This window comes from Lutra lutra, chromosome 10 (genome assembly GCF_902655055.1).
Source record: "Lutra lutra chromosome 10, mLutLut1.2, whole genome shotgun sequence".
Classification (NCBI taxonomy): Eukaryota; Metazoa; Chordata; class Mammalia; order Carnivora; family Mustelidae; genus Lutra; species Lutra lutra.
This window is the reverse complement of record NC_062287.1, coordinates 102,307,253-102,331,812: the sequence shown is the minus strand read 5'-3', so window position 1 is coordinate 102,331,812 and position 24,560 is coordinate 102,307,253. Positions and strand designations below refer to the sequence as shown.

General features: G+C 37.5%; 1 protein-coding gene across 1 annotated transcript; it reads left to right on the top strand.

Annotated features, from left to right (window-relative positions):
- Window positions 1–13,271: 13,271 nt before the first annotated feature.
- On the top strand, window positions 13,272–14,222 carry LOC125078987 (olfactory receptor 5B17-like). Its single transcript, XM_047692290.1, has one exon. It carries the CDS (start codon window positions 13,275–13,277, stop codon window positions 14,220–14,222), a length of 948 nt encoding a protein of 315 aa, XP_047548246.1. The 5' UTR covers window positions 13,272–13,274.
- The last annotated feature ends 10,338 nt before the right edge of the window (window positions 14,223–24,560 follow it).

The window sequence follows — 24,560 nt, the reverse complement described above, 5'->3', positions numbered from 1 at the left end:
TGATCTAGAATTCACAAAAGTTTTTTCATCCCACTTAAATCTACTCCATGCCATAACTCAATGTTCATGGCCATATAGGGTATTAAAACATATCAATCACTTGAATTTTGTTTATTTATTTAATTTAATAACAGGTCCAAGCATCTGAAATGCTGAACAAATATGACACTTTTTAATGAAAGCATTTTATGGATAAACCTTCCTTGTTACTGTTGTGTTACACTTAGTTTTTTCCTTGATGTACTTCCATAATGGTAATAAAAAATAATGGATAAGAAAAAACATTTAAAAGATTTGAACATGTAGTAAGGAAAACAGTGGAAAATGAAGTTTTCCCCAGGAAGAAAAATCAGGGTCATATATCCAGTCACCAGGTGGAGCAGCCTACTTACTGTCAATTCCATAAGATTTTCTAAACTGAAATTTTATGTGTCTTTCTTTGCTGACTGTTCTGAATGGAGGCTCTTTTCACCCCAATTATCTTTGTTCAGGCCCAACACTATTTATTGGGTGTGAATGTGGAATGAACTATGTTTTCTTTGTATAATTGCTGGGCAACAAGGAGCCACACATGGACTGGGTAGAGAAGACCATTTAACCTGTAGGAAAGCCTGGACATTGTGCTTCTGTGTTGATTAATTGGGATTTAGGTTGTTTCCTTCATGGAGTGGATAATAAATTTTCTGTATGAGAGAAAGTGTAAGATGGATATTTGATGATCATAAGCATTACAATGGAAAATACTGGTTAGTTCTTTTCCAAACTACATTTACTTTTGAAACATACATAGGCTCTACGTTTCCACACTTTATATAGTTAATTTGACCATGTGCTTGGTTCTTGTCCATGGAATGTGAGTACGGGTCATATATGCCACTTCCAAGTCTGCCCATGAACCTCCCCATGTGATGTCCTGTTCATTCTATTCATCACCAGCTGGGTGAAGAGAATTCAGACCACAAGTGATGACAAAACCAGTAAATGGAAAGAACTGGTACAAATGAATGTCTGTGTACATTCCTACAGAACAACTAATGGAACCATATGCAAGCAAGAAAAACTTCTGTGGTCATGCCACTGCCATTCTGGAGTTCGCCTGTTGGTAGCTAATATTATTTACACTAACAGATAGAGAGAGCTTCACATATGACATCTGGATGCTGTTGTGGGATTGGGGCAGATATAGCCTGGAAAAAAATATCAATTTCTCCAATACAGTTTGATTCTACAATGATTTCTTTGTGAGTCCTCACCCAGCCTCCATATCATACCCAAAGTGTCTAGCCCCAATAAAATTAGCACAGGTTTTGGAGAGAGGACAAATTCAATGTGAATTTCATTCCAAGCCAAACTTTGTGATATAGGGTCAGTTATTTAAGTGTTCTGAGTTTCTAATGGGGAAACTAATGCCCATTAGTTCCACAGGCTTATATTAAATGGGTACTGAATGAGCCAGATCTTAGCACAGTGCTTGAAACAGAGGAGCTGCTCAAAATGTATTTGCATCCTTTCCATTCTATTCCTTTTCTTATCCTTTCATTAATCTAATTTGTCAACCTTCTCCATAGAACTATCAAAACACTTACAGATTATAGTGGTTTTTTTTAATAGGTTTAACTTGGTACTGAATTGCAAGCCTTTGAGACCAAAAATGTTATCTTACTTAGGTATGTATTCTCAGAACCTAGATAACATCTATTTCATAGAACTCAAGAGTATCTAATGAAATGTGAGCCTGTGTGGGACCAAAGTAACATGGAAAAAACCACAAATATTTGCATCTATCATCTTTTCCTTCATGATACTGGTCAAAACATTGTATATTCATTTTTGTGTGTTTATTCCTTTTGTTTGTTTGTTTTCCCCATTAAAATAAAAGTTCTATGCATCCTGGTACAATTTCTGGTCTGGTGTCTAACAAAGACTCAGGCCTAGATCAGAGTTGAGGCTCCATAAAAGATTTTAAGGAATGAAAAGCTGCATATAAGAGGAACCAGAGAAACTCAGTATCTGTTTGTAAAAACAGAACACAGACAACTGAACACATTAGGTTATGCTGCAGTCACACATTAAATTGAGAATACAGTTGAACACAACAAAGATCATAAATATTTTATACAAGTTTCCTATGGCTGCTGTAACAATTGAGCGCACTCTGGGGCCTTCAAATAACACACATTTGCTTTCTCACAGCTCTGGAAGCCAGTTGTTGGAAATCATTTTCACTGGGATGAAATAAAAGTATCAGTCTCCAGAGTGTCAAGGGGAGACTCTGTCCCTTGTAGATTTTATCTGCAGGTGGCTGCCCCATATTCCTGGTTTTATTACCATCAGTTCAATCTCTATTTTTGTGGTCACATTATTTTCTCCTCCTATCATCTAATTTCCCTATGCTTCTCCTTTTTTAATTTATGTGAGATTAACATAACAAAATCAGTTCAAATTTAATTCAGTAACAATTAAAAATAAATAAAGTGTGCAACTCGGTAGTATTTGGCACATTCAAAGTGTTCTGCAACCATCACATCTATTTCATTTCAAAAGATTTTTTCATTCACAAAGATCCTACACCCATTAAGGCCCCCTGCCCCTAGGAACCAATAACCTGCCTTCAACCTCTATGGATTCACCTATCATGGATATGTCACATAAATAAAATCATATAATATGTGATTTCTTAATGTATGACTTCTTTTTTCAGTTTAATGTTTTTGTGGCTCATCTGTGGTGCATCTGTATCAGTAATTCATTTCTTTTTATGGCTGAATAATATTCCATTGTATGTATATACCACATCTTTTCATCCATTTTCTTTTATTTTTTTTCCTTTTATTTTATTATTATTTTTAATCATTTTTAAAATTTATTTTCAGCATAACAGTATTCATTGTTTTTTGTACCACACCCAGTACTCCATGCAATCCGTGCCCTCTCTAATACCCACCACCTGGTTCCCCCAACCTCCCACCCCCCTACCTCTTCAAACCCTTCAGATTGTTTTTCAGAGTCCATAGTCTCTCATTATTCACTTCCCTTCCAATTTCCCCCAACTCCCTTCTCCTAACTCCCCATGTCCATTTTCAATTGATGGACAGTTTGATGTTTTTCACCTATTGGCAATTGTTAATAATGCAACATAACTATTTGCATTCATGCACAAGTATGTGTGAGGACCTGTTTTCATTCTCTGGTAATATTACTACAAGCAGAACTGCTGGTTCATGTAATAATTACATGCTTAACTTTTGAAGACCACCAACCTGTTTTCAGTAACATCTGTCTCATTTTACATTCCCACCAGCAATGTACAATGGTTCCATTTTATCCACATTCTTGCTACAACTTGTTAGTTCCATTTTTTTAATAATAGCCAGCCCAATGGGTGTGAAAATGTATCTTGTGATTTTGATTTACTTTCCCTTAATGCCCATTATTTTGAGCATATTTTCATGGGCTTATTGGCTTGTAGTAAATCTTTTTCAATGAAATATCTGTTCAGGTGCCTTGTCCATTTTTCAACTGAGCTATTGGTTTTTCTGTTGTTGAGTTGTTTGAGTTCCTTATATATCTTACATATTATGTCCTTGTCAGAAATATGATTCGCAAATTTTATCTTCCATTCTGTAGGTTTCCTTTTCACTTTCTTGAAGACATACTTTGATACACAAAAGTTTGAAGTCTGCTCTCTTCTTTCTTTCTTTTTTTCAATATTAAATTTTATTTTATTTTTTCAATGTTCTAAGATTCATTGTTGATGCACCACACCCAGTACTCCATGCAATACATGCCCTCCTTAATACTGACCACCAGGCTCACCCAACCCCCTATGCTCTCCCCTCCAAACCCCTCAGGTTGTTTCTCAGAGTCCACAGTCTCTCATGGTTCGTCTCCCCCTCTGATTTCCCCCAACTTACTTCTCTCCTTCTCCCAATGTCCTCCATGTTATTCCTTATGCTCCATGAGTAAGTGAAACCATATGATCATTGACTCTCTCTGCTTGACTTATGTCACTCAGCATAATCTCCTCCAGTCCTGTCCATGTTGACACAAAAGTTGGGTATTCATCCTTTCTGATGGAGGCATAATCTTTCATTGTATATATGGTCCATATCTCCTTTATCCATTCATCTGTTGAAGGGCATCTTGGCTCTTTCCACAGTTTAACAACTGTAGCCATTGCTGTTATGAACACTGGGGTACAGATGGCCCTTCATTTCAATGTCTCTGTATCTCTGGGGTAAATAAACAGTAGTGCAATTGCAGGGCCATGGGGTAGACCCATTTTTCAATTTTCTTTTTTAAATTTTTATTTATTTATTTATATTTCTCTTCAGTGTTCTAGAATTCGTTGTTTATGCACCACATCCAGTGCTCCATGCAATACGTGCCCTCCACAATACCCACCACCAGGCTCACCCAACTTGCCACCCCCCCTCCCCTCCAAAACCCTCAGTTCCTCAGAGTCCACAGTCTCTCATGGTTCATCCCACCCTCCAATTTCCCCCAACTCCCTTCTCCTCTCTATCTCCCCATGTCCTCTGTGTTATTCCTTATGCTCCACAGATAAGCGAAAACATATGATAATTGACTCTCTCTACTTGACTTATTTCACTCAGTATAATCTCTTCTAGTCCTGTCCATGTTGATACAAAAGTTGGGTATTCATCCTTTCTGATGGAGGCATAGTACTCCATAGTATATATGGACCACATCTTCTTTATCCATTCATCTGTTGAAGGGCATCTTCGTTGAAAGGCATCTTCGTTCTTTCCATAGTTTGGCAACTGTGACCATTGCTGCTATGAACACTGGGGTACAGATGGTCCTTCTTTGAACCTAAGGACACATACAGACTGAAAGTGAAGGGATGGAGAAGCATCTTTTTTTTCTTTTGTTGCTTGTGTTTGGTGTAATACATGAGAAACCATTTCCAGACCCAATGTGTAGACTTTTCCCCATATTTTCTGATGGTTTTATGTTTTTAGATCTCATATTTTGGTCATCAGCCATTTTGAGCTGGTTTTTATATGTTGAGTGTGGAAGGGGTCCAAATTTATTCTTTTGCATTTGGGCATCTCATTGTCCCAGCACCATTTGTTGATGACTTCCTTTCCAATTAACTGGACTTAACATCTTTGTCAAAAATCAATTGGATATATATATATACACACACACACACACACACACACACACACACATATACACATATACATACATAAACAAGAAATATATATGTGTGTATACATATATATATATATATATTTCTTGTCTCTCAGTTCTAGTCAGTTGATCTATGTCTCTATCCTTAAGGCAATATCAAATTTCTTTGATTATTTCATATTTGTATTATGTTTGGAAATCAAGAAGTATGAGTCCTCATACTTTGTCCTTCTCGATATTGTTTGGCTATTCATGGTCCCTTGAAATTCCATTTTAGTATGATATGAGATTGCATTAATCTTCTTGGTCGCTTTGGATAATATTGCCAGTAAACAGTATCATATCTTCCAATCCATGAACACAGACTGTCTTTCCATTTATTTAGGCCTCCTTGAATTTCAGCAATTTATTTGGTAGTTTCAGTGTAAAGCCCTTCCATCCCCCCCCTTTTTTTAAAGATTGTATTTGTTTATTTGAGAGAGAGACAGTGAGAGAGAACATGAGCGAGGAGAAGGTGAGAGGGAGAAGCAGACTTCCTGTGGAGCTGGGAGCTTGATGCAAGACTCAATCCCGGGACTCCAGCATCATGACCTGAGCTGAGGGCAGTCACTTAACTGACTGAGCCAGCCAGGCACCCATCCCTTTCATCCCTTGGTTAAATTTATTCCTCTGTATTTTAACATATGGATGCTGTTTTAAGTGGAATTTTTTCCTTAATTTTCTCTGGGATTGTTTATTGCTAGTATATGTAAGCACAATTTATTTTTGATTGGTCAATAAGTTTATTAGCTAATAGTTTCTTGCACATTGTTTAGGTTTTCTCTATTTAAGATCATATCATCTGAAAATCATGTGATTTTTTTTTCTTTCCAATTTATGTGCCTTATAATTCTTATTTTCTTGTATAATTACTCTAGATAGAACTTTCAGCCCAACTTTGAATAAAAGTGGTGAAAGCAGGCACACTGTCTAAAATGTGATCTTACAGGGGAGTATTTCACTCTTTCACATTCAAGTATGATGTTTGCTGTGGGTTTTTCATTAATGCTTTTTATAATTTTGGAGAAGTTCACTTCTAAGATTTCTAGTTGCTTTTATCATGAAGTCATTGGAGATTTTGGCAAATACTTTTTATGAAGTAATAAATCAGATGTGTGTTTTTTCTCCTCAATCTGGTTAATTACATTGATCATTCAAATTTTGTTTTTTCTAGTTTATTAAGATGTAATTGATATATCACATAATATAAGTTTAAGACACAACATAGTTATTTGAAATAATTGCAACCCTCAATGTTTACAGCAGCAATGTCCACCATAAACAAACTAGAGCCCAGATGCTCATCAACAGATGAATGGATAAAGAAGATGTGGGATATATATGTATCTCACAGGATATATATGTATCTCACATCACACACACACACACACACACACACGCGTGTGCGCACACATGAATATTACTCAGCCATGAAAAGAATGAAATTTTACAATTTGCAGCAATATGGGTGGGACTAGAGTGTATTATGCTAAGCGAAATAAGTCAGTCAGAGAAAGGCAAATACCATATGATTTCACTCATATGTAGAATTTAAGAAACAAAATTGATGAACCTAGAGGAAAGGAAGGTAAAAAAATAAGATAAAAACAAAGAAGGAAATGAGCCATAAGAGAGTAATTTATCTATGGATTGAAAAAAAAACTGAGGGCTGCTGGAGTAGAGGTGGGTAGGAGGTTGGGTACTTCGGTGATGGACATTAAAGAGGGCACTTGGTATAATGAGCACTGCATGTTATATGCAACTGATGAATCACTAAACTCTACCATGAAATTAATAAGATACTATATGTTAACTAACTTGAATTTAAGTAAAATAATAAATAAAGGCATGGAATAACTTGTACCTTTGACCACCTTTACATGTTTTCTTGAGTCCCCAACTCTCACTTTTGGAGCCACGTGAGTGCCTGGGGGATGTGGATAGAGCATTAAGTGCATCTGTTGTGACAGGGTAATTCAGGGTAGTAAAGAAGCCCATCTGTCTACAGACCTGAATTGAATTTCTGAACAGACTTCTTAGTATTAAGGCTGAATTTACTTTCCATATTTTTGGCCAATGTGTAATATTGTCAGTTTGTTGTAAACACAAGAAAGAAAAACAAGGATTTCATTTATCGATCTCTAAAAATCCAGTAGCTTACAATTTAATTATAACAAGTAAAATAATGGAAAGGGGAAAAAGTGAAATAAATAAAATAGATGGTAAACCAAAACCAAAATGTTTTTAGAACATATTATAAATATCAATAATATAAAAAAATGTAAAAATATTATACCCAGTATTTATGTACTGAATGACAACTTAATAAAATTGAGGGAAGGAAAAATTTTTTTTAAGACTTTATTAATTTATTTGTCTCAGAGAGAGAAAAAGATAGAGAATCCACAAGCCGGGGTGGGGGGAGGGGGTCTAGAGGACAGGCAAAGGGAGAAGCAGGCTCTCAACTGAGCAAGGTGCCCAGTGAACGACCCAATCCCAGGACCCTGGGATCATGACCTAAGCAGAAGGCAGATGCTAAACCAAATGAGCCACTTACATACCCTGGGAAGGAAAACTATTTTCACAAATGCATCTGTGTGCTACTCAATGCAACAAACTATATGCCTATATCCAGTTTAATTGCTTCTTCCCTAGATAGAAGTGATTGCCCTCATAGGGGCCTGTCCCCTAGGAATTCTTTTTAATTTTTTTATTACGTTAGTCACGATAGAGTACATCATTAGTTTTTGATGTAGTGTTCCATGATTCGTTGTTTGCTTCTGCAATACATATATCTTCCTTAATACCCATCATTGGGCTCACATCCCGTAGGAATTTTATGCCTACATATTTTCTCCTGGTTCTCATTCATCAGGCTCTGAAATCATATCATGACTCCACCTGAAAATATTTTAAAGGGACCAGACCCTGAGTATACCCATTCAGTTACCATTTATCCAAATGAATGCTAACGCTTTTTAGTACACACACCAGTCTTTCCCCAAACAGAGAGTTGGCAGTGACTCTGCAACCAGAGCTGGGGGGAAAAACCCTAAGATAATAATTAGATTATTCTATGTTGAAAGGATAACCTTTACTAAAGATCTTCATAGACCCACACTCATTCACAGATAACATTTTGTGAAATCAGGGGAGAATTGATTTTATTTTTTCTATGCCATTAACAAGGAAACAGCTCAGTGTAAGGTAAATGACTCTCCTAACACAAAGAAAAATCCAAAGTAATTGCAAGACTTGAAACTTGACTTCCTAGCTCCATGTTCATGATCCTTCTTTATCTCTCCATGTCTCAGACACCTTGGAACATTTTCAGACACCTTGGAACATTTTGACCAATATCTGAGATATGCTCCAAAATTGTTTATACATTCTTGCAGGTCTGAATTTCTGATTTCAGACTCACAGTTCAGGATTGTCTTTTCCTTCTTTTCAAGAACAAGGTAAGCTTCTATATTTGATATATACTTTTAGTGAAAAATGTAATGGATGCAGAAGCACTGGGGCAGCTACCTCTTCTATGAGTTTTTGAGCTCGTATCTAGTTTTTTGGACACTTTCTGAAACACAGTCTTTTTTCTTTTTTAAAGATTTTATTTATTTATTTGACAGAGAGAAATCACAAGTAGGCAGAGAGGCAAGCAGAGAGAGAGGAGGAAGCAGGCTCCCCGCCGAGCGGAAAGCCCGATGTGGGGCTTGAACCCAGGACCTGGGATCATGACCTGAGCCGAAGGCAGCGGCTTAACCCACTGAGCCACCCAGGCGCCCCGCTGAAACACAGTCTTAAGTACAGGATTCAAATGTAAAAACATTTTAATCAACAGAGAGTAGTGTAGAATTTATGAAATTTTATGCTGCTTTCCTTAAGAGGGAGGATAGTATAAATGTATTGTTTTGTGCTGGTCTAAGGCTATTGATAACCAATAACCAATTGTGGCTGGATAGACCCTTGTGGTTCTTAAAATGATTGCAAGACATGCTCAGCAATAACCACCAAGTAACTCTGAAAGAGACAAGGTTTAATACTCACAGGTCCTGGAAACCACATGGTACACCTGAGGCCACATAGGAAGATCATGGATAGAGAAAGAGAGCAGGCGTGGGCTCTGCTTTTATTGGTGTGAAGGATGGGAGCCTAGGGTATCCTGGGTTCTCTCTTTAGTGATGAATTTAATACATAAAAGAGAATTTAAAGCATAGGAAGAGAAAAGTAAGTGGCACAGATGGTAGGTTATCTAAACCAACCAAGATCTCTAAAACCAAGGACTCTAGGGGGTAGGGAGCTGGCTCTTTATCTGGTGGCTGGCAATGTGCTTATTCTAGATAGAAATCTTTGAAGTAGTTGCCTCTCTGAGTGGATGTCTAGACATCAAAACATAAATCGGATACTTGCATTAGAAAAAAAGAAAAACCATCAACTGGGGCTTACTCAGCAACTATGATAGATTGTACTCGATTGAATAGGTGGTAAATCTCTCCTGTTTACTTTGTGTTGACATGTTATTGAAGGATAACTAACCAAACAGCGTGAAATGACACTCTTTAGATTCTAGAAGGATCATCATGAAGTACCGAGATCCTTACTCCAGTTATTTTTTCTCATTTTTTAAATTTCTTTTCAGTGTAACAGTATTCATTGTTTTTGCACCACACCCAGTGCTCTCCAGTTTTAATACCATTTCCACACAACCTGCCCTTTTATTACTTGAGTATCTAAAAAATCTGACAATGCAATGATTAAAGCCACAGGCATTAAAATCAGTGAGATATAGTTTTGTATCTTAAACATTTCATACTAGGTGTAGAATTTTAAGAAGACACATGATTTCTTGAATCCTATATTTTCTTTTTTTTAAAGATTTTTTTTGTTTATTTATTTGTCAGAGAGAGAGAGAGAGAGTGAGAGGACACAAGCAGGCAGAGTGGCAAGCAGAGGCTGAGAGAGAAGCAGGCTCCCCACTGAGGAAGGAACCCGATGTGGGACTCGATCCCAGGACACTGGGATCATGACCTGAGCCGACTGAACCACCCAGGCATCCCGAATCCTTCATTTTCTTAACTGTACATTAGGTTATATGTATGTGTCTTTGTTATTGTGTGTGCATACACAATTTATACCCCTTACTCTTCTGTTATTTCTGTCCATCGATCCATCCATTCCTCATCCTGCCATCTTCCATCTTCTTGTCTTTGGGGTCCACGTGCCTGCCTGGTTGTCTGACTTTTCTTATTTCTGTTTATCTAGGAGATAAACTATCACATAAGCACTGTAGTACAGTTGTTATTAATCCCCAGAAATCTGATTTGGGAATAGATTCATTCCAGATATGTGACCATGGAGAAGTTAATACCCCTTTCTGCTCTTCTGTTGATTATTATATACAATCAGAAAGTTGGCCACAAGATCTGTGAAGGTGTCTCAGCTTCAACAATCTCTAACTCTCTAGATAATTTACCTATTATATGTTCTTTTCATACCCATTGTGGCAGTCAGAATAATGCTTCCTGGTATGCCCACATCCTAATCCTGGAATTTGTGATTATGTTCTCTTACATGGTAAAAATTATTGTGCACATATGAGTGAGTTAAGGATTTTGAGATAGAAATTTTATACTGAGTTATCCATGGGGACCCAATAAGAACGTTCCAGTTGTCATAAAACATAGCAAATGCTAAATAAGAAATTATAGTTCATATTATTATTGAGTGGTGGGTTCACAACCAAAAATACTATAAATTCCAGACATGTAATATGTGGAGGGGCCAGGAGGAAGATGGTAGCAAACAGTAGTTACCTACTGTTTGTAGGTACTGTTTGGATGCACCTCCAAAGACTTCAAATATACATAAAAAATTTTAAACATTGTGCTTTCTTGAGAACAATCTGCAGAGCCAGAGTCAAATCCACAGATGTGGATTTTCAACTTCCAATAGTTATGAACTGGTAAGTGTTGACAATAATAACAGTGAGAATGAGTCTAAAATGAAATAGGAATCTTTCAACCCCTGCTAAAATGTGGATCAAAAGGAAGAAATTAAGCAAAAGAGATCAGTGTGACTGTTCTTACACAGAATGTTTAACAAACACAGGAGAGGTAGGACAGAATGAGAAATACTGGAGGAAACAAAAGATCTAGGTGGACACAGTATGTGAGAAAATACAAGTCAGGTGCACTTGGGTGGCTCAGTCATTAAGCGTCTGCCTTTGCCTCAGGTCATGATCCCAGGGTCCTGGGATTGAGCCCCATACTGGGCTCCCTGCTCAGCTGGAAGCCTGCTTCTCCCTCTTCCACTCCCCCTGCTTCTGTTCCCTCTCTCACTGTGTATCTCTCTGTCAAATAAATAAATAAAATGCTGAGTGAAATAAGTCAAGCAGAGAGAGTCAATTATCATATGGTCTCACTTATTTGTGGAGCATAACAAATAGCATGGAGGACAAGGGGAGTTAGAGAGGAGAACGGAGTTGAGGGAAATTGGAAGGGGAGGTGAACCATTGAGAGACTATGGACTCTGAAAAACAATTTGAGGGTTTTGAAGGGGGGGAGGGGTGGGAGATTGGAAGAACCAGGTGGTGGGTATTGGAGAGGGCACGGATTGCATGGAGCACTGGGTGGGGTGCAAAAACTATGAATACTGTTACGCTGAAAATAAATTTTAAAAATTAAAAAAAAAAGAAAAGAAAAAAATAGTGGAGTGGTATACATAAGAACTGTGCATTTCACTATAAGTACATTTTTACTTAACAGAAAATTTTGAAACAAAAAAAAAAGAAACAAACAAACAAAATACAAGTCAGAGCGAAGCTACCAGACATCAAAAAGCACTGACACTTTGAAGCCATGCATGTCACCACCAAACTTCCTACACCAACAGACACCATCATGCCACCCTACTTGTAATAGAACTCATCAGGATGGTGCTGAATACCCACTTTATGGGAGCTGTTTGTCATGATTACCTCACTGAACACTCACAGGAACATGCAGGTAGGTTCCCATATCACCTTCACTTCACTGATAGATAAAATGAGGCTTGGGAAACTTAGCTTAGGATCAGTGTCTCCCAGGTTGTAAATGGGATTTCTTCTGTGTGGACGCACATGCACGTCACCCAGAGCACAATATTTATATCGAATTCTGTATCTTTTTTTGCTTTTATTGACTGTATTTTTCTCTAATGTTGCATTTATCTCACTGCATGTATATGCATATATTTGTGGATTGCTCTACTGCATTAAGCTTGGAAGAATGGATACCATGATTAAGTGTAAATTGAGTAAGATTAAAATCAATTCAGGGTGCCTGGGTGGCTTGGTTGAGCAACTGCCTTCAGCTCAGGTCATGATCCCGGACTTCCAGGATCGAGTCCCGCATCGGGCTCCCAGCTCCTTGGGGAACCTGCTTCTCCCTCTGACCTTCTCCTCTCTCATGCTCTCTCTCACTCATTCTCCCTCAAATAAATAAATAAAATCTTTTAAAAAAAATAAAATCAATTCAAATTCATTGATGTTATTTAGTTTGGGAACCATTCTGAATGTGTCTAAAACATGGTTCTATCAATAATCATGTAAACTTGAATACTCAATCTCTTAGTTGCCAATTTACTTATTAGATATATGGGCATAATAACTAATCAATATGATGGGGATAATGAAAGGATTGAATAAATACATGTGAGGATATGGAAGTGGAAGTTATTTTGGACTCCCTGATTTGGGAGTTCAGTCTATTCCAGGCATGTGAGCTTCGACAGCTTACTGCCCTTCTTCTGACTCAATTTACTCATATACAAGAATAAGAAGCTGGAAAGACAATCTGTGATGAAACTTCTGTGATTAACCTTCCTCTACAAAAGTCTATTCTTGTATGGATAAGTTCTCACTAAATTGGATTGCCATTCCCATAGCATGGTTAGTAATGGAGAATGTTAAAAAATTAATTATGGTGATAATAAAATAAATAATGCTATGCATTTCAATTTCTGTGAAATTTTTCTTTATTAATCATTCCGTTCTCTTCTGTTGCCATAGGACATCTTGTTATTCTCAAATCACATCCATGAAGAATAACACAGAGGTGACCGATTTCATCCTGCTGGGACTAACCAATGCCCCAGAGCTGCAGGGTCCTCTCTTTATAATGTTCACCCTCATTTACTTCATCACTCTGGTTGGGAACCTGGGGATGATCATGCTGATCTTGCTGGATTCTCGTCTCCACACTCCTATGTACTTCTTCCTCAGTAATCTGTCTCTGGTAGACTTTTGTTACTCCTCAACAGTCACTCCCAAGGTCATGGTGGGGCTCCTTACAGGGGACAAGATCATCTCCTACAAAGCATGTGCTTCCCAGATGTTCTCTTTTGCAGTCTTTGCCACTGTGGAAAATTACCTCTTAGCCTCAATGGCCTATGACCGCTACACAGCAGTGTGTAAACCCCTCCATTATACCACCACAATGACAAAAGGTGTATGTGCACGTCTTGCCATAGGTTCTTATGCCTGTGGTGTCTTAAATGCCTCTATAAATGTTGGAGATACCTTCAGACTCTCCTTCTGTATGTCCAATGTGGTTCATCACTTTTTCTGCGATATTCCAGCAGTCATGGCTCTGTCTTGCTCTGATAAACACATCAGTGAACTCATTCTTGTTTTTATCTCAAGCTTTAATGTCTTTTTTGCACTTTTTGTTATCTTTATTTCCTATCTGTTCATATTTATAACCATTTTGAAGATACAGTCAGGTGAGGGATACCAGAAAGCTTTATCTACCTGTGCTTCTCACCTTGTTACAGTTTCCATATTTTATGGGACAGTCATCGTCATGTACTTACAGCCAAGTTCCCATCATTCCATGGACACAGACAAAATCGCATCTGTGTTCAATACTATGGTCATCCCCATGCTAAACCCTGTGGTCTACAGCTTGAGGAACAAAGAGGTCAAGAATGCGTTCAGGAAGGTTGTTGAAAAGGCAAAATATTCTCTAGGTGTAGTCTATGAGTGATGTAGATCCAGAGAAATTATTTCACCGCAATCAGATCTACTGCATCCAAGAACTCACATGGTAGTGGACATTTGGGATATTAGAAAAAAATGTTGTCTAATATTTATTTCTTTAGTTGAGGAATAGATCCAATCAACTAAAGTGCAGAAAAAATATAAAAAATTGTTTTTAATGAAGTTTATTTAATGAAGTATGTGCCTTTGTTGGTACATTCCATCCAGAGTTAAATAATGATAGCAGCTCAATAGATTAATGCTTCAGTCATTACTGAGTGATCTGAAAAAGAAAAAACACATTCATGTGGCAGTTTCCAAAAGTAAAAATCACATTAGAATAAAAGGAGATGTAATTACATTATTGTTACCTTAAATATTTTGAATAACAGTTCTTCACATTTTGCTTTTTTTTAATCATTTAAAAAATAATAAGGGTATTCGGCTTTCTTTGGTAATAACTGTTTTAAAATGGTTAATGTCACTTATCACTTTATGCTTCTGTTGAGCTACATTTCATCCCACCTCATTCAGACTGGTTACTAGCAATACTGGACAGCCCCCATCTTGCCATGTCCCAAGGTCTTTGTATTTATTATTTCCAATGTATGGAATTTTTATACTTATTTCAGATTGCTGGTAAAATGTTACCTACTCAGGGAGGCCATAGATGCTTGCCATAAGCAACTTTACAAAATATTCACTCCCTTCCCATGGACTTTTTCCCTGAGTCTTCTCTATTCTTCACAAACACTATCCACATTCAGCTCTTGTATTTATGTATTCCCCTGTTCATCTATTTGCCTTGACTTGCATGGAGAGTCCCATTAAGCGGTAGCTTAATAGGTTGTTTCACTGAAAATAAAGCTTTGAGCCTGATTTAAAAATCACTTTGTTGAGCATCAAACAACTCCAGAAATTCCAAATTATATAGGTAGAAGTGAGCTACAAAAATTCTATTTCAAGGGAAGACTATCACCAGTGTCAACTTGATAATCGTTGTAACTCTTACAGGAAATTAGCAGTCTCCAAAAACTCTCCACTTCTAACACTGAGAAATTCTTCCTCTTTTTATTTTTTTTAAATTTTATTTTATTTTTTCAGAGTTCCAAGAGTCATTGTTTATGCATCACACCCTGTGCTCCATGCAATATGTGCCCTCCTTGTACCCACCACCAGGCTCACCTAACCCACCACCCCGTCCCCTCCAAAACCCTCAGCTTGTTCTCAGAGTCCACAGTCTCTCATGGTTTATCTCCCCTCCGATTTCCCCCTCTTTTTAAATTGTCCAAACTCTTCTCTTGTCCATTTGCAGCCAGCCAGTCAGTGACAAATGTACCTTAAGACTACTTAGAACATCTCTCCCACTTCCAAAACCCATATCTTAAAAAAACACCTGCCACTTTAACATTGACTCAGTATTTCTTCATTTTACTCAAAGAATTTACTCTCTTTTCTAACACCTTTGAACTCCTACTAAAATTAAATACTGAAAATGGTTTCCTCTGATGCAAGTTTATGAATAAACTGCTTTTGTTAATTTTGTGTGTGACATAGTTTTGTGTTTGACATGCTTCAGAAGTGGCAGTAAAGAATAATGGTTAAGAAAAAACATTCAGGGCGCCTGGGTGGCTCAGTGGGTTAAGCCGCTGCCTTCCGCTCAGGTCATGATCTCAGGGTCCTGGGATCGAGTCCCGCATCAGGCTCTCTGCTCAGCAAGAAGCCTGCTTCCCTCTCTCTCTCTCTCTGCCTGCCTCTCCGTCTACCTGTGATCTCTCTCTCTGTCAAATAAATAAATAAAAAATCTTTGAAAAAAAAAAGAAAAAGAAAAAACATTCAAGTGGTTGGAATAAGAGGCCAAGGAAAATGGTAGAAAATCGAATTATGCCTAGAGGAAAAAAAATCCAGTCTCATAAAGAAATATTTTCCATCACCAGCATTGAGGGGACCTTTGTATTGTCAATTCAGCAAGATTTGTGAACTGTCCTCCATTACTGTCTGTTACAAATGGGAGGGATTTTTTTTTTTTTTTTGGTCTAAATTATTGCTGAGTGTACCTATAGAATGAGTTGAGTTTTCTTTTTATTTCATAAGTGGTTAGACCATAAGCAGCCATTTCTGGACTAGATGGAGAGGCAATTAAATCTGTTAGCCTGGATGTGGAACTTCTATGGTGATTAGTTAGATTTTAGGCTGTGTCCCTGATGGAAGTGGATAATGTGTCCTCTGGATGGAGATGTAAACTGGACATTTGCTGATCAAAGCATTGAAATGGAAAGGACAGTTAATTGTTTTCCCAACTATTTCTTTTTCATTTCTGAGCACATAGCTAGTAGGATCAATTTTTTCAGCTTTCATGAAGTTAGTTGAGGCCCCGTGATTATGATCTTGTGAATGAAATATGAGTGTATGTCGTGTGCTATTTTCAGGTTTGTCTCACTAAACATTCTGTGTGATCCTCTGCTCATTCTCACTCTGTCATCAGCTCAATAGAGAGAGTTCATACCATAAGAGATGGTAAAACCACCAAATGGAGAGACTCCAGGTCACTGAACCACAGTTCAGTTTCCCATAGAAAAAATAATTGAACTGTATATAAACAAGAAAAACCTCTATGCTCATGGCACTGCAATACTGGAATTTGCTTGTTTAGCAGATGGCATTATTCACATGAACAAATACAGAAAGTCTCCTATAATTTAGGACCCCTGGGTGACTCAGTCCGTTAAGTGTCTGCCTTCAGCTCAGGTCATGGTCCTGGGGCTCTGGGATCCAGTCCCACATCAGGCTTCTTGTTCAGCAGGGAACCTGCTTCTCCCTCCCCCTGTTTGTCCTCTCTCTCTTTCTTTCTTAGACAAATAAATAAATAATGTAAAAAAATTTTTAAAAGAAAGTTTCCTGTAAGTCAATCTATATGGTGTTGGAAATAAACCAGAAGTAAGAAGCTATATAATGAGGAAAATTGTCAAACTGCTCTAGCACAATTTAATTCCACAGTTGTTTACTTGTGAGCCCTCACTCAACCTCCATATCAACACTAAAATGGCTAGCACAAAATAAAATTAGGACAGGTTTTTAGGAACAGAATATAGCCCAATTTGAATTCCATTCTAAAAAAGAAAGCTTTTTCTGATACAGGCAAGTTAATCAATTGTTCTGAGCTTCAGCTGAGGAAAATAAGGCCTGCCTCATAAAATTAGATACTGATTGGGGGCACCTGGGTGGCTCAGCGGTTAAGCCTCTGCCTTCAGCTCAGGTCATGATCTCAGGGTCCTGGGATCGAGTCCCACATCGGGCTCTCTGCTCTGCAGGGAGCCTGCTTCCTCCTCTCTCTCTCTCTCTCTCTCTCTGCTTGCCTCTCTGCCCACTTGTGATCTCTCTCTGTCAAATAAATAAAATCTTAAAAAAAAATTAGATACTGATTAAGCCAGAACAGAGCACAGGGCCTTAAACAGAACAGATATGCAAGAATTGTTGGTCTCCCTTCTTTTCCTTTCCATTCCATTCCCTGCCTTTTTGTTTTACTTCCTCCTCTAGATTGTCAATCCTCTCCATGTAAATATTGAGACATTTATTAACTGTATTGCTTTGTATTTACAAATACTGACTTCCATCTTTCCTTCTATCTATATTGATGTATCATATTTATTAATTTGCTTGTGTTGACCCATCCTTGAATCCTAGAGATAACACGGTTTATGATCCTTTTAATTTGCTACTGAATCAGGTTTAATAGTATTTTATTGAGAATTTTTGCATCTACCTTCATCAGGGATATTGACCTGTAATTTCCTTTTTTGTAGAATGCATTTCTGGCTTTGGCATCAGGGTAATGCTATCCCTGTAAAATGAGCTTGGGAGTGTACCTGCCTCTTCAGTTTTTGGAAGGAATTTGAAAAGCACTGGTGTTAATTTTTCTTTAACTGTTAAGTAGAGAGATATCTGGATGACACAATCAGTTAAACATCCAACTCTTGGTTTCATCTCAGGTCGTGATCTCAGGTTGTGAGATCAAAGCCCAAGTTGGGTTCTATGCTCAGTGGGGAAACTGCTTGAGATTCTCTCTCCCTCCCCTGCTGCCCCACTCCCTCGTGTTCTCTTTCTCTCTCTCTGAAATTAAAAAAAAATAAATAAATCTTAACAAACATAGTAATTCAAAGGGGTCACATGCACTCCTATGTTTATAGCAGCTATGTCCACAATAGACAATATAAGGAAAGAGCCCAAATGTCCATAGAAAGATGAGTGGATAAAAAGATATGATTTATACTGGGATACATATACTTAGAGGTGTACTATTACTCAGCCATCAAAAATAATGAGATCTTGCCATTTGCAATGACATGGATGGAACTAAAGGGCATTATGCTAAGCAAAATAACTCAGTCAGAGAAAGACAAATACCATATTATTTCACTTATATGTGGAATTTAAGAAACAAAACAGATGAACATGGGGAAGGGAATGAAAAATAAAATAAGATGAAAATTGAGAGGAAGGAAAATCATAAGAGATATTGAACTCTAGGAAATAAACTAAAGGTTGTTGGAGGAAAGTTGGATGGCTGGAAGGGATAACTGGGTGAAAGGCATTAAGAAGGGCACTTGATGTAATGAGCACTGGGTGTTATATGCAACTGATGAACTACTAAATTCTAGCTTTGAAACTAATAAAAAATATTTTAAAATAAGTGTTTAGTAGAAATCACCTACGAAGTCATCTAATCATGGACTTTTCTTTCTTAGCAAATTTTTTATTACCGACTCTTACTCATTATTGATATGTTCTGATTTTTTTTTTTTCATGATTCAGTATTGGGAGGTTGTACATTCCTAGGATTTTATCCATTTCTTCTAGGTTGCCCAATTTGTTGGTGTATAGTTGTTCATAGTAGTCTTTTATTGGCCTTTGCATTTCTTTTTTATTTATTTTATTTTATTTTTTCAGTATTCCAAGATTCATTGTTTATGCACCACACCCGGTGCTCCATGCACTATGTGCCCTCCTTAATACCCACCACCAGATTCACCTAACCCCCTGCCTCCCTCCCCTCCAAAACCCTCAGTTTGTTTCTCACAGTCCAGTCTCTCATGGTTCGTCTCCCCCTCCAATTTACCCCAATTCACTTTTCCTTTCTTTCTCCTAATGTCCTCCATATGATAATTGACTCTCTCTGCTTGACTTATTTCACTCAGAATAATCTTTTCCAGTCCTGTCCATATTGATACAAAAATTGGGTATTCATCCTTTCTGATGGAGGCATAATATTCCATTGTATATATGGACTACATCTTCTTTATCCATTCATCTGTTGAAGAGCAACTTGGCTCTTTCCACAGTTTGGTGATTGTAGCCATTGATGTGAACATTGGGATACAGATGACCCTTCTCTTCACTACATCTGTATCTTTGGGGTAAATACCCAGTAGTGCAATTGCAGAGTCATAGGGAAGCTCTATTTTTAATTTCTTAAGGAATCTCCACACTGTTTTCCAAAGTGGCTGCACCAACTTGCATTCCCACCAACAGAGTAAGAGGGTTCCCCTTTCTCCACATCCTTCCAACACATGTTGTTTCTTGTCTTGTTAATTTGGGCCATTCTAACTGGTATAAGATGTATCTCAATGTGGTTTTGATTTGAATCTCCCTGATGGCTAGTGATGATGAACATTTTTCCATGTGTTTGTTAGCCATTTCTATGTCTTCTTTAGAGAAATGTCTGTTCATGTCTTTTGCCCATTTTTTGATATGATTATCTGGTTTTTGGGCATTGAATTTGAGGAGTTCTTTATAGATCTTGGATACCAGGCCTTTGACTGTACTGTCATTTGTGAATATCTTCTCCCATTCCATGGGTTGCCTCTTTGATTTGTTGACTGTTTCCTTTGCTGTCCAGAAACTTTTTATCTTCATGAAGTCCCAAAAGTTCATTTTTGCTTTTGTCTCCATTGCCTTTGGAGACATATCTTGAAAGAATTTGCTGTGGCTGATGTTGAAGAAGTTACTGCCTATGTACTCCTGTAGGATTTTGATAGATTCTTGCTTCACATTAAGGCCTTTTTTAAAAATTTATTTATTTTCAGCATAACAGTATTCATTGTTTTTGCACCACACCCAGTGCTCCATGCAATCCATGCCCTCTCTAATACCCACCACCTGGTTCCCCCAACCTCCCACCCCCCGCCGCTTCAAACCCCTCAGATTATTTTTCAGAGTCCATGGTTCTGAACCATGAACCAGAGTCTCTCATGGTTCACCTCTCCTTACAATTTCCCCCAACTCCCTTCTCCTCTCTAACTCCCCTTGTCCTCCATGCTCCACAAATAAGTGAAACCATATGGTAACTGACTTTCTCTGCTTGATTTATTTCACTCAGCATAATCTCTTCCAGTCCTGTCCATGTTACTACAAAAGTTGGGTATTCATCCTTTCTGATGGAGGCATAATACTCCATAGTGTATATGGACAACATCTTCCTTATCCATTTGTCCATTGAAGGACATCTTGGTTCTTTCCATTTCAAGTTTATCTTTGTGTATGGTGTGAGAGAATGGTCAAGTTTCAATAAGTGGTGCTGGGAAAATTGGACAGCTATGTATAGAAGAATGAAACTTGACCATTCCCTCACACCATGTACAAAGATAAACTTGAAATAGATTTGACTTTCTCTTATAAGATGCTGAATATTTCCTTTAGGATGCAAAAATTAACCCATGATAATCTCCCATCTCTGTGACTTTAAGTTAACCATAATTGCAAAGACTTTGTTATATGGAAAACATTACATATTCCAGCTAAAAAGATCAGACACATGGGGATGATTATACAGTGTATTACCGATTTGTTTTTCACATATGATAGTATAAGTTCATAACAGGTTGTCTGGAAAGGGGCAGGATCTCTCCATATGGTCAGTCGGAAATAGTTTGGCAGTTTCCATTTAGCTAAACATATACTTACTATCTGACCTAGCAATCCAGATTAGAGACATTTATCCAAATGAAATTAAAATCTAGATTATGAAAAAATATTGGGCAAATGTTTAGCTATACTTTGTTCCTAATTCTGAGACATTAGCTGGAATACAAGTGTCCCCTAAGTGGGAAATGGACAAATAATCCATAGTGTCCATATAATAAAATATAGCCAGCAATGAAAAAAACAATTTACTACTAATATATTATGGATTGAATAGTGTCTCCTAAATTTTATATGTTGAAGTCCTAACCCCCAGTACTCCAGAATATGATCTTGTTTGAAAATAGGGGCATTTCAGATGTAATTAGTTAAAATGAGGTCCTACTGGAACAGATTGGGCTTCTAGATCAATACAACTGGTGTCTTTCCCTTTAAAAGGGAAAACTTGGAGAGACATAACGCAATGTCTCTTCATATGAAGATGAACACAGATATCAGGATGAGGCAACAGAAAACAAGGAATTCCAAAGACAGCCAACAAACTACCCAGCAGCTAAAGAAAAAACATGAAGCAGAGGCTCCCTTATAGCTTTCAGAGGGAACCAACAGAACCACATTGCCAGCTCCTTTATCTCAGAATTCTAGCCTCCAGAAATGCAAGACAGTAAATTTCTATTATACAGGCCATCCAGTTTGTGGTACTTTTTTATGGCAGCTCTAGGAAATACAGCTAGCAATATGGATGGGTCTCAAATGCTAAATGCTAGTAGCCAGAGTCAAAGCCAGACCTTAGCATAGGTCCCATGTGCTAAGATTCTCTTTAAATGACCCTCTTCAAAGGCAGAGCAATATATTCGGAAAATGGTTTAGTGGACACCATTGACATTAGGTAGGAAAGGGGTTGATGTCAAAGAATTTATTAAAATTAATAAATTTATTAAATTTATTGATTTAATTTATTCTTTACTAAATTTATTAATTTAATTTAATATATTTATAGAATTTATTAAATTGAAATTAATTAATAATATTAAATTTATCAAATTATTATAATTAAATTAAATTTATTTTATATATTTAATATTATATCATTAAATTATTATATATTATATATTATAAAATATTGTTAAAATATTATAATCAAATTATATTAAAAACAATAAAAACTATAAATCTATAAAAATTACTGTTTGTAAATTACACTTTAATTAGAAAGTAAGGGGAAAAAACCCAAAAATACAAGTAATACAAAAACATGCATGCACCCTCAACATATCCAACCAAGTCCCCATAGGCAATTTAATTGATTCTTTACTAGGAAAATAAGAGTTACAGATGCCCTCCTGAGGGACATCCCCAGAGAGCTCATGTCTCTGGAATTCCCTCCTGATCCTCATGAGTTAGTCTCTAAAATTCCCAAGATAACTCAGTGTAACCTCATTTGAGAAGGACCAGACATGTGTTGAGCCCCTTTGGCCATCATGAATTTGTCTGAATGTTGATGGGCATTAATACATGTGTCACTTTCCTCCCACCCCCTAATCCTAACCTGAGGCTTTGTCATGAACCTCCAGTCATGACCAAGGAAAACAGCTCAAGATGAAAGCATATTCATTGACTTTAGAATGATAACCCAACAGACAGATGTTTTATAGATGATGCCTCATTTGCTATCCACAAATACTATTCATTGAATTATGTGGGAGAGGAAATTTTCTGCCTTTTTTGGAGATAAGAAGATAAGAGACTCCTCCAAGGGTATAAAAGAATACATGGTGGATTCAGCATTGAACATGGTTCCTGGCTCCATGTTGTGTTCTTCCCCTCGTTCACCTTAAAGATCTTGGAATTATTTGACCAGCACCTGATACAGTATATCTCTCACAGTATGTATGCATCATCCCATGGCTGAATTTCTGATTCCAAACTCACTCTTCAGTATTTTCTTCCCCTTCTTTTCCAGCAGCAAGGTAAGCTTCTATGTTTTAGTCTACACTTTTAGTGATCTACACTTTTAGTGATACGTGTAATTCACGCAAAACCAATAGGGCATCTATCCCTGCTACAAATTATTTAAGCACAGAAATGAATTTCTAAAGCAGTGAGTTGAGGCTGGACATATGTATCAAAACTTCCATCTGTAGGGGGTTTAGTGATGATTGTGAAACATTATTATGCTACTCTCCTAAAAGAGATTAATAAAAATAGATGGGTAGGTGATGCTCTGACTGAGTAGATGTTAATTTTCTCTCATTCACTGTCTGTCAAAAGAATTAAGGAGGACTGCAGTAAGCCAATGATTAACAAGTGACAAACATCCTTCTAAAGGCTTCCAAGTCAAATGTAAAGATTAAAAACAAGACTCCTGCATACAAGATTACCCTCAAATAATTATGTTAAGACCTTATGGGCATCTGAGTGGATCAATCGGTTAAGTATCTGCTTTCTGCTCAGGTCATGGTCCCAGGGTCCTGGGATCGAGCTCCGCTTTAGGTTCCCTGTTGAGCAGGGAGCCTGCTCCTCCCTCTCCCATTCCCTCTGCTTGTGCTCACTCTTTCTCCCTCTGTCAAATAATAAACAAACAAACAAACAAATATTTTTTAAAAAGACATTAATTGGCCAAAACACAGATCTATAAGCTAAAGACACCAACAAACTAGGAACTTCCACCCATTGATCCCTGTGATTCACCTGTGAGAAAACAGTAATAAGAGAATAAATGAATTTAAGAAAGTGGACACTTTCAGGGCACCTGGGTAGCTCAGTCAGTTGGGCATCTGCTTTTAGCTCAGGTCATGATCTCCTGGTCCTGGGATCCAGACCTGTGCTGGGATCCCAGCTCAGTGGGGAGCCTGTTTCTACCTCTCCCTCTGCCCCTCACCCCCACTTCCGTTCATGCTCTCTCTCTCAAATAAATACACAAAATCTTTTAAAAAAATTTGAAAGACAGGGGACACTTTCAGCCCAAGCTAAATCATGGATGTTAAGAAAGAAATTAAGCAGAAACAATGGCTCACATACAGTATCTGGGACAGCCACTCATGCAAGCAGAAGGGGACAGACTGAGAAACACTGAGGAATCAGAAGATTCCAGCTGACCAAGTGTGTGATACAAGCATACTGAAGAGGGAGCCAGCCGTCTAAACATTCCTCCCCACTGAGCCTTGAAGATGACCACTGGCCTTTCTGAAACCAACAGAGAGGCTATAATTCCATCCTAATACTAATAGTATACCTTATACTGATCAGGCTGTGCTAAATACTCAGCATTGTGCTCCCTGGTTTTTATATAACACTTAATTCTTACAATAATACCTTGAGTAAAGTCTCATTATTATTTTCATTTTGTAGATGAAGCAAAACAGACAAAGATGTAGGGGAGTTAAGTTGGACCAATGACTCCTTGAGAGTGAACAGTAGGGCTAAC